This window comes from Ahaetulla prasina, chromosome 3 (genome assembly GCF_028640845.1).
Source record: "Ahaetulla prasina isolate Xishuangbanna chromosome 3, ASM2864084v1, whole genome shotgun sequence".
Taxonomy (NCBI): domain Eukaryota; kingdom Metazoa; phylum Chordata; class Lepidosauria; order Squamata; family Colubridae; genus Ahaetulla; species Ahaetulla prasina.
In genome coordinates this window covers 62,222,387-62,234,594 of record NC_080541.1, presented here as the reverse complement: position 1 = coordinate 62,234,594, position 12,208 = coordinate 62,222,387, and the positions used below count along the sequence as shown (strand labels likewise).

Sequence of the window (12,208 nt, the reverse complement as noted above, 5' to 3'; positions counted from 1 at the left end):
AATTATGTCTTTAAATCTATTTTTTTTAATGTATCAGAAGTTATTTAAAAACCTCTCAGTTTTCATTACTTGATACTGTCTAGATGCCTTTTGGCTTGGGTGAAAAGACTGAAATTTTGAAGATAAACTTTTGTAAGCATAGATCTTTGAATAAATCTCTAGTTAGAAATAAGAGGCCAACAATATATTGAAAATAAATGTATCTGGCTTAGAGAAAAGTAAGCCAATACTGTTTAGATTTAACAAACTCCAGCAATCTGATTAATTTATGCATATTCAGATTCAGAACAGATGCCCCTAAACATCAAAAGGGCCAAAATGTCAAGATGGGTCCACAGTCAGAGCTGTCATTGAATGTTTTGAACATGCCCACACACAGATGGATTATCCGATCTGTATGTTCATAAAATAGGGCAATCTGATATTAGATGTATTCTATGGACTAAATTCTTTAAAGAGACCATAGAGGTAAATTAGCATGGAAAATTATATCATAGTCCAGATACATGTGATCCTATCACATCTGCATCCATAATTGTACAGCTGGCTGTCAGTAAAATGACAGAAGTTTTCTAAATGAAGATTGGAATTTACTTAGGCGCTTGCGGTAAATTGAGCATGCTAAATTCTATAAAGTATAATATAATTGGATTGAATTCATAGGGCAGATTCACTCTGTATACTTTACATTTTGCCTAACTAAATATTGTAATTTTTGTTTGATTGTTAGTTTGACTTCTTTTTTCAACTATCCCAATCCAAAGAGACTTTAGACAGCCAGCAGTAGCAATATGCATGAATTAATCAATTTGGTTAAAAACTATCCATTTTTATTATATCCAAGCCTATGCTGTGATGGTGCCTATAATCAGTATCGGCCAAAGATACTTGTTTATGAGAAGAGAGTGTTCCACAAACAGGAATACCATAAACAGGCCTGAGTTCTTGTCCATACCTCATTGATTTTGAAAGGAAGTAAGAATCTCAACTTCTGTAGAAGTCCAGACCAATGAGTAAATTAAATTCAAATGAGATGTTACTCAAAATAACCCACTGAATAAATTAAACATTTTGAGTTGGGTGTGGAAGCCTGCTGGTAAACAAAACAATGGCTATAAAATAGTTGTTATTCTCCATTGTTAGGACTGTCCTTCCAGTAGTCTGGCTACTGCATTTTGTACCAGCTGCAGCTCATACAGAGAGTGTTGCATTAGTAGTTAATTTAATTGAAAACTAATGCCAGCTTCTCAAACTATCCTTTATAGGACACATTAATTTTACTTTTTTACGATTAAATATATTTATTAATTTATATTAACTTACATGATAAATACCAACTACAAAAGACGTATTGTTCATTTGAAACCTGGCATTATTTTCTAGTTTTATCAGAGATACTAGCTGAAAGTTCATGAGTTGAAAGTAATTTTTGTGTATCATGGATCCAAAAATTATATAAATATCCTGAGTTTATATTGCTTTATCCTAAACTGTTGTATACTGGTTTTTCATTGTACCCTTCATATTTATCTTGCATCAGATGAATTAGGTTTTTTTTTTAATCTGAGAAACTATAGAGTGGTACAGTATATGTACATGTCTGTCATGAATTTTCTATCTATTTTCTATCTATTCATAAAGATATTAGAGGCAAAGACAAAAATATGTAACTATATCTGTGGAATACTAAAGATTCATTTATACTGTGCTTTCCTAATCCAGATTACTAATATATAATTGTCACTCGTGTAACTAAATCACTTTTATGCACTGTCCTGTAACTAAATCTAATGCACTGCAAAATTGAATGCTCAGTTAATGTTGTTTTAACTTAATATCAATCCTGCTGCTAATAGAATTGTACAGTGTGTTTCTTAAAATATTAGCCTTTACAATTTCACTAATTTATCTTGCTTTATCCTTCTTTGTAGAGAGCTATTGCGAAATTTGCTTCAGCCATTTTAGCCTTGCCAAAGTCTATTATTAAACTGCCCAAAACTATTCTTCAGTATTTAATCAGAGCTGCAAAGGTATTTGATATTCTATACCATGTAGAATAAGATCTTGTTCCCATTGCATTCTGGCAGAGCATCCCTTTACTGCATTTTTCCTCTTAATATGAGTTTGAGGAGGTTTTGTGACAACCAAGGATTTGACTTAACATTTTCAGTTAACTAACTTGATGATGAGATATCTTGATTTAGCTGTAATGATAAATATCAGAAAGAAAATGCAAAGCCAAATCTTTGGCATAATCCTAGACTTTTTTGTCTAACTGTATTAAGCAGATCCCATCAAATTGCATGCATTTGTAGGTACTGGATAAATTTAGTAGAGTGGGATTTTACTCTATATGATAATATTTGTCAGATTGCACAAGAATGAAAAACAGAAGGCAGATTTATGGAAAATTTAGGAGTCTGTATATAAGAACAGCTTACCTAAAACATCTCTGACTTTCTTCTGTCAAAAGTTGTTAATATAGAGCAGGGGTCTCCAAACTCCCTCCTTTCTTTTTAATTATATATTTTCTATGTACATAAGTCACAAGCTCACATCTTATTTTATTTTTATGAAGTTAAATATTTTTTAAAATACATAAAGTAATACACACCAAAGTGCATGTTATACATTAAAACATAAGTTTTAAATACAGATAGGGTAACATTAGTGATTTATTTAATGATGGCATATTCTATCTAAGCATGCTTATCTTGCCAATAAACAATCTTCTGTTTATTTTCTCATCTGCTTTCCTTTGCATGCATCTATATATTTGTGTTGGCTACAGCTAATAAGTGTCATTAGTAATACAGTGTTAGCTAACAAAAGGTTTTCATTCTGCAGATTATTTTTTTTAATCAAACAGTTATTATACAAATACAAAATATTTGTATTAATCATATAGATTGGACAAATAAATGTTTAATACCAGGGCATAATAACAATTATAAAAATGTATTCCTATTTTGAAAGATTTGCTCAATCATTTAAACATAATTCCAGATATTGCCTAACTGGATCTGGTTTGTACTTGTATTGACACTAAAGTTAAAATTAACTTGAACACTGTAGTCTGCATATAAATTATTGCTTCTTTTTCAGATTTTTGAACATAATTGTTATATATTCATACCAAATTCATAAGAATCTACAGTTCTGCTCAAATGTTTTAGTTTATCAAAGTCAAAAACATTATTCGAAATATTTATTCATTTCCTAAATCATTTATGTTTCCTTAATTTCTTAATTCTAAATACATTTTCCAAATATGTATGCTTTTTGTTAACTGCTTAACATTTACTTACTAGAGAACATGAATCAGCTGATTTTTTTCCTTCTAGTTTCTTTATCAAGCCTGGATTACTGATCCAAAAACTGCCCTACGACAGAGGCGCAAAGAGAAGAAAAAGAATAAAAAAAGGCAGAAAGTATCTGATGATGGTATACTTCAAAAATATTCTCAGCTATCTGTTAACTATACAAATAGCATTTTCTGTTCTGATTGTAGAAGAGCCATAGTTTATATGTTCTGCCTAGTTGTGCATTATTTATGCAGAAAATCACAAGTAGCTTCCATAGTTTTGCTGAGATCTCTAGTTGGGATTCTCATGAAATTATGATTTCATGGAGCTTACCAATCAGGATGTGGTTCTTCACATGGAGTCTAGGCAGCTAAAAAATTATTGAAATAAAGCCCAAGAGAATAATGAAAGGAAACAGAATAAGGAAATTCAAGATTTACTGCCAGTCCAATTAATCTTTGTTTGCTAGCTTATCAGTACTCATCATAGGCTGATGAGTATATAGACTAATACTGTTAAATGTCTATGGAGATCTTCAGTCATCCAGGTCATGGTTGTCCAAAGGTGCTTTTTCAAGAGGCAACTTTTTCTTTGAAGATGTTTCGCTTTTCATCCAAGAAGCTTTTTCAGCTCTGAAAAATGGATGGGGAATGGAAGGATTTATATTCCTTGCAGACAGCTGGTCATTTGCATTCTTTTAGAGAGTTGTTGAGGCTACTTGGAGGTTTATCTGTGTCCTCAGGGTCATCTGAAAAATGTCAAAGGGTGTGGAGCAGAGGTGGGATTCACATAATTTACCTACCGGTTTGCCCAGCACCAAAAATGTGAGCATGTGCACCTTCCGCGCATGCGCACAGCCTCAAACACGTGCCTGAATAGGACTGCATAGATCCTGGGTGGGTCCACCCACAATTTCCGGTACTGGTTCACCCAAAGTGGTCTGAACCGGCTAAATACCCCCTCTGCTGCAGAGCCTTCTTGGAACTGCTGAGAAGACTGTGCTGTCATTGAGAAGCTGGAGCTCTGTTTTCTGCAGGATGTTTGGTATAATTGGATGAACACCCTTCGAAAGGTATGAGCGTATGAATGGATTATGAACGGACACAGATAAGCCTCCAAGAGGCTTCAACGACTCTCCAAAAAGAATGCAAATGACCAGCTGTCTGCCAGGAATATAAATCCTTCCATTCTTTGCAATCCAGTCAAAGCTGAACAAGCTTCTTCGAAGAGAAGCAAAACATCTTCAAAGAAAAACAAGAACGCCCAATTGCCTCTTGAAAAAGCACCTTTGGGACCACTAGAGTGTTCGTTTTGGTTTGGGAAAAATGGTAGCGTTAGTCAAGCAATCAGTGGAAAGTATTAATTCAGCAGTGTGGCATCATTAATTATGGGTTCAGTTAAAAAATTAAAAGGAAATTAATAGTCAATAAATTTTGATCACTTCTTTCATTTTGTTTTGTCAGTTGAAATTGATATGGAGGGTGTAGAAAGAGATGAACCTGTCAAAAGTAAATCTGATGGCCCTGGTAAGCAAAGAAGCAAGCTAAGTTTTCATTTTAAATAATAGCAGCTGATGGTACAATCCAATGATTTCTAAAATAAAGATAGAATACTGTATATATACTGCAGAATTTACTGATATTTTTATCTTGAAAGTCACTTAAAATTCTAAATGTTATATAATTCAAAGCCAACATCCATACATTAGTTTGAGTCTAGCAAGTTGTTCAGATACCATTTTCCGCTAAAAGTATTGCAGTCATAATCATTTTTCATACCAGTCACTACTATTTGAACAGAAAAAATCCTGCTAAGAGTGCAAGTAGTCCAACATATAGGACAGAATATGTTGATTGACTACAAAGTGATTTTAAAGCCAAATGCTTTATAATTTAAGAAACGTTCTGGCAATAAACATTTTCATATAAGTGGAGCAATGTTCCCAGCATCATCTAATAATTATATCAGTAGATATTAAAATGAAATCAGTCTAATTCTGAAGTTTTGCTAATCACTAACCCTTGGAGACAGAAATTCCATAGGAAACACTGTCATCCTGTGTACATCAAATGAAAAGTGTGTTTTCTTGAGTTTGTTGGAACTTACCCTCAGATAATGGTTTTTGGATCCGATTTTGTTATAACATTCACAACTGTTTACTGTTTTGAGTATCTTTTTTTAAAGCATATTTTCTTGTTTCTTTCCCAGATAATATTTTTAAAAGAATATATAACATTTTGAAGTTTACCTGGGTTCTTTTTCTGGCAACAATAGACAGTTTTACAGCTTGGCTAAATTCAATTTCAAGAGAGCACATTGATATCTCCACAGTATTAAGAATGGAGAGATGCATGCTAACTAGAGAAATAAAAAAGGTACTAAACATGTTCATTTATTTTTCATGATGATTAAAAACAGATATGTGATCTTAGGTTTAATTTGATTTACCTTTTGGAGGGTGGTTAGAATCTTGTAAATAGTAGCTGCATTGTATTTTCTTCTTTTCTGACATGCAAAAATGAAGTTTTGGTTTTAGTTTAGTTTAGTTTTATGTTTTTTGTGCTGTCATAGAGTATGGAGGAAAGTCTTAGGAGTGACATAGAAAGAAAACAATATTACAGCATTCATAAGAGTCATATTCATGAGACTGGTGGATTTTTATTTGACTTTACAACTTTAACTTTGTGCTTATATCTTTCTCTTTTTAAAAAAGTTCTCACAAAACAATTGACAAACCAAGCATAATAAAGTCTTTTTTCTACTGCCCTGATTTGTCTCCTAAATCTTAGCCTGCTTAATTTCTTAAATTTTACATTTTCCTTCTCAGGGAAATGTTCCAACTCGAGAGAGTATCCATATGTATTACCAGAACCATATAATGAAACTTTCTAGGGAATCAGGATTGGATGAAATTTATGAGCCTGGACAGGCTGAGAGGACTGCAAGTTTAGAATCAGCAGCTTCTCGTGACAGTGAATCCAGGTATTTTCTTACAATGAGCACAATAATTCTAAGTATATAGAGGATGAACTTCGTAAATATACAAACATCTAGTAATGAAGCTTAGCTTGCAGTTGATGCTAAAGTAGCATAGAATATTGTACTAAACTATTTAAAAGATGATAGCCAACATATGATTACTTCTTCAATTTTGTTATGTTAAGAGTATATGAAAGCAGCAGTGTTTTTATCTAATGAAGCAGGAGTGAAATGCTCCCGGTTCGGATTAGATCCCCCGATTCGGTAGCAATGGCGGCGGGTGGTTCAGAGAACCGGTAGCAAAAATCCCTACCACCACCCTGCCCATGCCCAGCTGAGCCGTGCAATCATCAGATAGTGTTTTTTTTTAACTTTTAAAAACTTTTTTTCTTCAGCCAAAAAAAATGCTTTTAAAAGTAAAAAAAAAGCCTCTGATGATCGCACGGCTCATCTGGGATCATTAGAGCCTTTTAAAAGCATTTTTTCCCTACAACCTCTTTGGCCAAAGAGGTTGTAAAAAAATGCTTTTAAAAGGTTCTGACAATCAGGCAACTTAGCTGGGATCGCCAGAACCTTTTAAAAGCATTTTTTCTATAACCTCTTCGGCCGAAGTGGTTGTAAAAAAATGCTTTTAAAAGGTTCTGACGATTCCAGGTGAGTTGCCTGATCATCAGAGGCTTTTTTTTTCTTTTAAAGGCAAAAAAATTCTTTTAAAAGAAAACAAAAGCCTCTGATGATCAGGCAACTCAGCTGGGATCATTAGAACCTTTTAAAAGCATTTTTTTCAACCTCTTCAGCTGAAAAAAAAGTTGGCCACGCCCACCCAGTCACATTATTTCACCACCACCACCAAGCCACGCCCACAGAACTAGTAGTAACAAATTTTACATTTCAGCACTGTAATGAAGTATTATTTTTGGTGTGACTGTTAATAAGTGTAGTACCAAAAAGTTCACACTTTTAATATACGTGTGTATTAAAAGAACATGAGTCCACAAATTATTCTCAAATAGCAGATCCCTTAACTCAATGATCTATAGTAAAACTGATTCCCATACTATATCTTATTCCCATATCACTTATTTTTGCAACATTGCAAAAGATTATTGCTGCAGAGATAAGTTCCATTTGAGAACTGACTCTGACTCTATGAGTACTTCCCATTTGGAGGAACTTCTGTATTTGTTATTCTGTGCATAAAACTTCCATTTTTTTTAAGGCTGGAGCAGGAACATGACAAAACACGTTCATATGACCCCAGGGTCCTATGATCAGATTTTGTGCAAAATTTTCTTAATTCATTTTAGAGAAAAATATTTTTCTTCAAAAACTGTCTCAACTAGTATCATGAAAAATGAGTATCTAATATCTATTTTTTAAAAAGGCTGCTGCTTAAATATTATTTATATCTGGTTTGTTTCATTATTCTCAGGTATGTTCATTTTTAAGCTGGAGAAAAATAGAATTAAAACCTTCCGAAATGGTTATCGCTACACTGGGATAAAGACAATTGTATTTTTTAAAAAGATCAATATTTGGAACTTAAAATAATATAGCATCCTTTTAGATTTAGTATAGGCTATTTACAATAACTTTAATATATTTGGCTATATCTTTTTAAAATATCAATTTGTAGTGCCTGCTTAATGTACCTATAAGTATCTCAACTGCAACATTTTTAGCTACTGATCAAATTTTACTGATAGATTGAAAAAGCTAAAAATGATGCATTTTATCAATCTTACTAGAATGCATGGATTCCATTAGTCTTACACCATAAATAAGCTTACATCCTAATTTCTCCTGGCTTCACATTTTGTTATTACTGATTTTATGTGGTTATCAGGATAAGAATAGTCTACTTTGGCACCAAAAAAGCTTGTTATCTTCCATTAAACCCTTTCTTGTCTATGTCTCTATTGGTATTTTGCTTGGCCAATCTGCACGTTCACTATTGAGCCACATCAGGATGCCATTGGTATATAACATTTTCTTTGTAATTGTTTGCACTGATAGCTGCTGCACGGAAGCAACTACACTGTTGTTGTCCAGGCAATCAACCCTTGATGATTTAGATGGTCCAGACCCTATTCCTAAAACAAGTGAACGTGCACGACCTAGGCTTCGTAAAACATACAGCATGGATATGTCCTCCTCATCCGCTGACAGTGGCAGTATAGTATCAAGGTGCTTAATCCTTGCATGCTTTTCACTCAATTATCCCAACCAATATATATTTTGGCAATGTAAAATGATGTTTGTGTTTTTAAAAGTAAAACTATTGGCATACTCATTTGAAGCAGTTTTGTCTTGTTTTGACTGATAAGTAATATGTCCTATATGTCATTTTCATACCTTCACTTTAATCCTTATATTTTTTTTGCTTTCAGGCTTCTTAATTATATGCCTGTTATAGTTTTACTTTTTAGTTAAACTGAGAGCTTGGAATGCTGCATTCAAATGCTGATTTATGATTCTGGTTCTCTTCAGTTAACATTATTGCTCACAAAAATGTTTAACTGTGCCCAAGACACAAGGGATCTTTTTAAAGCAGAGAAGATAGATCATTCAGTGTTAATCCCAATTCATTTATGCATTATAAAACATATATCATGAACCTGTTTTTCATACGCAGGTAATATATAACAATAAATTAGAAAAATACCTTGAAGTACATTAAAATAAAACATTTCATGGCATACAACGTAATTATACAATCCCAATGGGGGGTTATTAGTTAATGAACAGAATCATAATAACTTCTAAAATGCTGAAACAAATCAAAAAAATTTCAATTTGAAAACATTTGGGGAAGGTGAATATTTCCAAAACTGATGTTGTCAAGTCCACACTGATATAATAGTGAAATTCAATGTAGAATCAACAACTCAATTTTAATTTTTAAAAAAGGGGAATAAAAATTATTTGTAAAGTGAGAAATTGGCAAAAATATTCTTCCTTATTCTTGACAGTGAGGCTACTCAAGTCACTATGCTGTATTCCCGTCAGGGGACGGCAGAAACTATTGAAGAGGTCGAAGGGGAGGACCATGAAGGAGAAGCGGCAGAAGCTGAACCCATAGAGGAACATGAAATGGAAGATTATTGTATGGATTCTGAAGGAGCTGCATATATTTCTGATTCAGACATGCCATCCTATTCTGCTTTGGATGGCATTGCTGAACCCCCTCCATCATATAGCAAAGCTGTGAGCTTGGAACTTTTCCCCTTAGATAGTTCCCATGATGGTTCATCTAGCAGAAACCAAATGCTAGTGAGCCCAGATGAAAATCAATCTGAAAAACGAGAAGATTCTATTCTTCCTCCTTTGACACATGAACTGACTGCAAGTGAATTACTACTTAACAAGTACGTATCCATGATTAATTAAGTATGCAAATTAGTTACAATGGTGATGAAAATTCTTTGTGAAAACATTTGGCAGTTGGGGATTTTTGCTGTTTATTTAACAAGCTGAATTCACTTGACATTCACTTATCTTTTCAAATGCCCTGATTTAACTGGATTTCCTTAAATGTAATTGATTTATGTAGTACCAACTTTTGTCTTGACTTGGAAAATAAGTAAGCCAAGGTAGGGTTTATAGCTTGATCTGTGAAATTAGTTGCATAGATCTTGACCAATACTCTATTATGTAGAGGCATTGTTATTATTTAACAAGAGCTGTGGTGAAGCAGTGGTTAGAATGCAGAATTGCAGGCTAACTCTGCCCAGGCCTGGAGTTCGATCCTGTCCAGCTCAAGGTTGACTCAGCCTTCTACCCTTCTAAGGTTGGTAAAATAAGGACCCAGATTTTTGGGGGCATGCTGACATTGTAAATGTCACTATAAATCTAAGTGCTTTTGCTATTACTTACAGATTATTCTCTAGAATAAGATCTCCTGCCATAAGTAGGGATTGGACTAGAAAACCTCCAAGTTCCCTTCCAAGTCTATTATTCTATGTTCTATATTCTAATTTAAAATATTTACAAATAATTAGATATAAAATCATGGGATCTAATTTTATTCTACAGAATGTTTCATGATGAAGAACTAGATGAATCTGAGAAATTCTACGCTGGTCAACCTCGACATTTGCTTCTTATTTATGCTCTATATAATACACTTGTAGCCCGCTCAGAAATGCTGTGTTATTTTGTGATCATTCTTAATCATATGATCTCTGCCTCCACAATTACCCTTGTGCTTCCTATCCTCATCTTCCTTTGGGCAATGCTTTCTGTTCCAAGGCCTAGCAAACGTTTTTGGATGACAGCTATAATCTATACCGAGGTATGTCATTAGTCAATAGCTGTTGGACAACCTTTTCAATGTTACAAGAACTTTGTCTTCATTTCTGGTTTAGAAAAAGACTGGAGGCATCTGCTTTCTGGTTTAAATTAACTTTATTTGTCACATTTAAGCCTGAGCAAGCTGTAATTTATTTAAATTACAATCAATTCATGGCTTTGGATTCTGACTTTTTTTAGTAACCAGTAGCATCATCTAATATAATTCATGGTTAGATGTCATGAAAAGTATGCTTTGGGTAACTCTTCTAGAAATCAGATGCAGTCTTTCTTGTGACCCTGATGGAGGAGGGGGGAAAAGGGGGTACTCAAATTTGAATCATCTTGCTTAATGCTAAATTACCACAGTGTCTAAACCACAATGGACTGCTTTATGCATAAAAAAATTCATAATATGTAAGTTGCATGAGCTACGATCTATCTGTTCATGTGGTTAGGTCTAATTTCCCCACGTTCTTATACTGTATTAAAGGCTTTTTACCAGGCTGTAACCTAGCCAGTTCATGCAAGCCAGGGGTTTTTCTTAAGAATATCACCCAGTCCGAGATGGGCATTCCTAGGATACTTGCAGTTATCACATTCAGGTGCCCAGGTACCTCTGGATGATTATTTTACTTAAATCAGTTTATGTCAATAAAATATCAATATCAATATCAATATGTCAATAATAAAAGCAATAAGGCAAAAAACATTAAATCAGTGCTGTTTCAGTGCCATACTCAGACCTGAAACCCGAACGAAGGGAATCCATATATTTCACTTCTCCCAGGGTCCTCTGAAATTGTATAGCCTGACCGCCTCAATTTTCTTTAAATTGTCCAAAATGGTTGGGTCTAATGAGGGGTTCTTGAAAAGAGACAGGCTATCATATCACCTCTGTATATATTGGTGAAACCATTCCCTTCTTCAGCCCTGGTGGTACAGTGGTTAGAATGCAGTATTGCAGGAAAACTCTGCCCACAACCTGAAGTTCAATCCTGACAGAGCTCAAGGTTGACTCAGCTTTCCATTCTTTCAAGATCGGTAAAATGAGTATCCAGATTGTTGGGGGCAATATGCAAATAATACTTTTATACTGTAAATCTCCCAGAGAGTAAAGTGCTATGGGGCAGTATATAAGCCTAATTTCAACTTCCTTAAGTATTATAGATCTACTTTAGAATCTTGATCCCATTCTTTATTATGCTCAAGCATAACAATTGTTAAGAAACTGGATTTTGTTAATTTTTCTGTTTAATATGAAAATGATTAATTTTCTCTCTCTCTCCCCCAATAGGTTACAATAGTGATAAAGTATTTTTTCCAGTTTGGATTCTTTCCTTGGAATAAACAGTTAGAACTAAAAAAAGATAGACCTTATTTTGCTCCTAATATTATTGGCATTGAGAAGAAAGAGGGTTATGTGCACTACGATCTTGTTCAACTACTTGCTTTGTTTTTCCATCGGTCCATTTTAAAGGTACGGTATATTTTTGTTTGTTATTTTCTTTTGGAGACAAAATAGTAAAACTGTCAGCATGTATACCTTCCAGCATACCTGACTTCCATTCTGTTTGTTTTTAATAAAATAATGCTCCACTAAACCAAAAAAGAATAACTTTAATTCATGCTTG

General features: G+C 33.8%; 1 protein-coding gene across 1 annotated transcript in view; it reads left to right on the top strand.

Moving 5' to 3' along the window:
- Positions 1-12,208, top strand: part of PIEZO2 (piezo type mechanosensitive ion channel component 2) — a 213,804-nt gene that overhangs the window by 176,414 nt on the left and 25,182 nt on the right. The window contains exons 33-41 of the mRNA XM_058177593.1: positions 1,932-2,030; positions 3,345-3,444; positions 4,769-4,831; positions 5,514-5,680; positions 6,133-6,287; positions 8,301-8,471; positions 9,257-9,652; positions 10,320-10,578; positions 11,872-12,054. Of these exons, the coding sequence (XP_058033576.1) occupies positions 1,932-2,030; positions 3,345-3,444; positions 4,769-4,831; positions 5,514-5,680; positions 6,133-6,287; positions 8,301-8,471; positions 9,257-9,652; positions 10,320-10,578; positions 11,872-12,054 (1,593 nt within the window). The remainder of the gene's footprint in view (positions 1-1,931; positions 2,031-3,344; positions 3,445-4,768; positions 4,832-5,513; positions 5,681-6,132; positions 6,288-8,300; positions 8,472-9,256; positions 9,653-10,319; positions 10,579-11,871; positions 12,055-12,208) is intronic.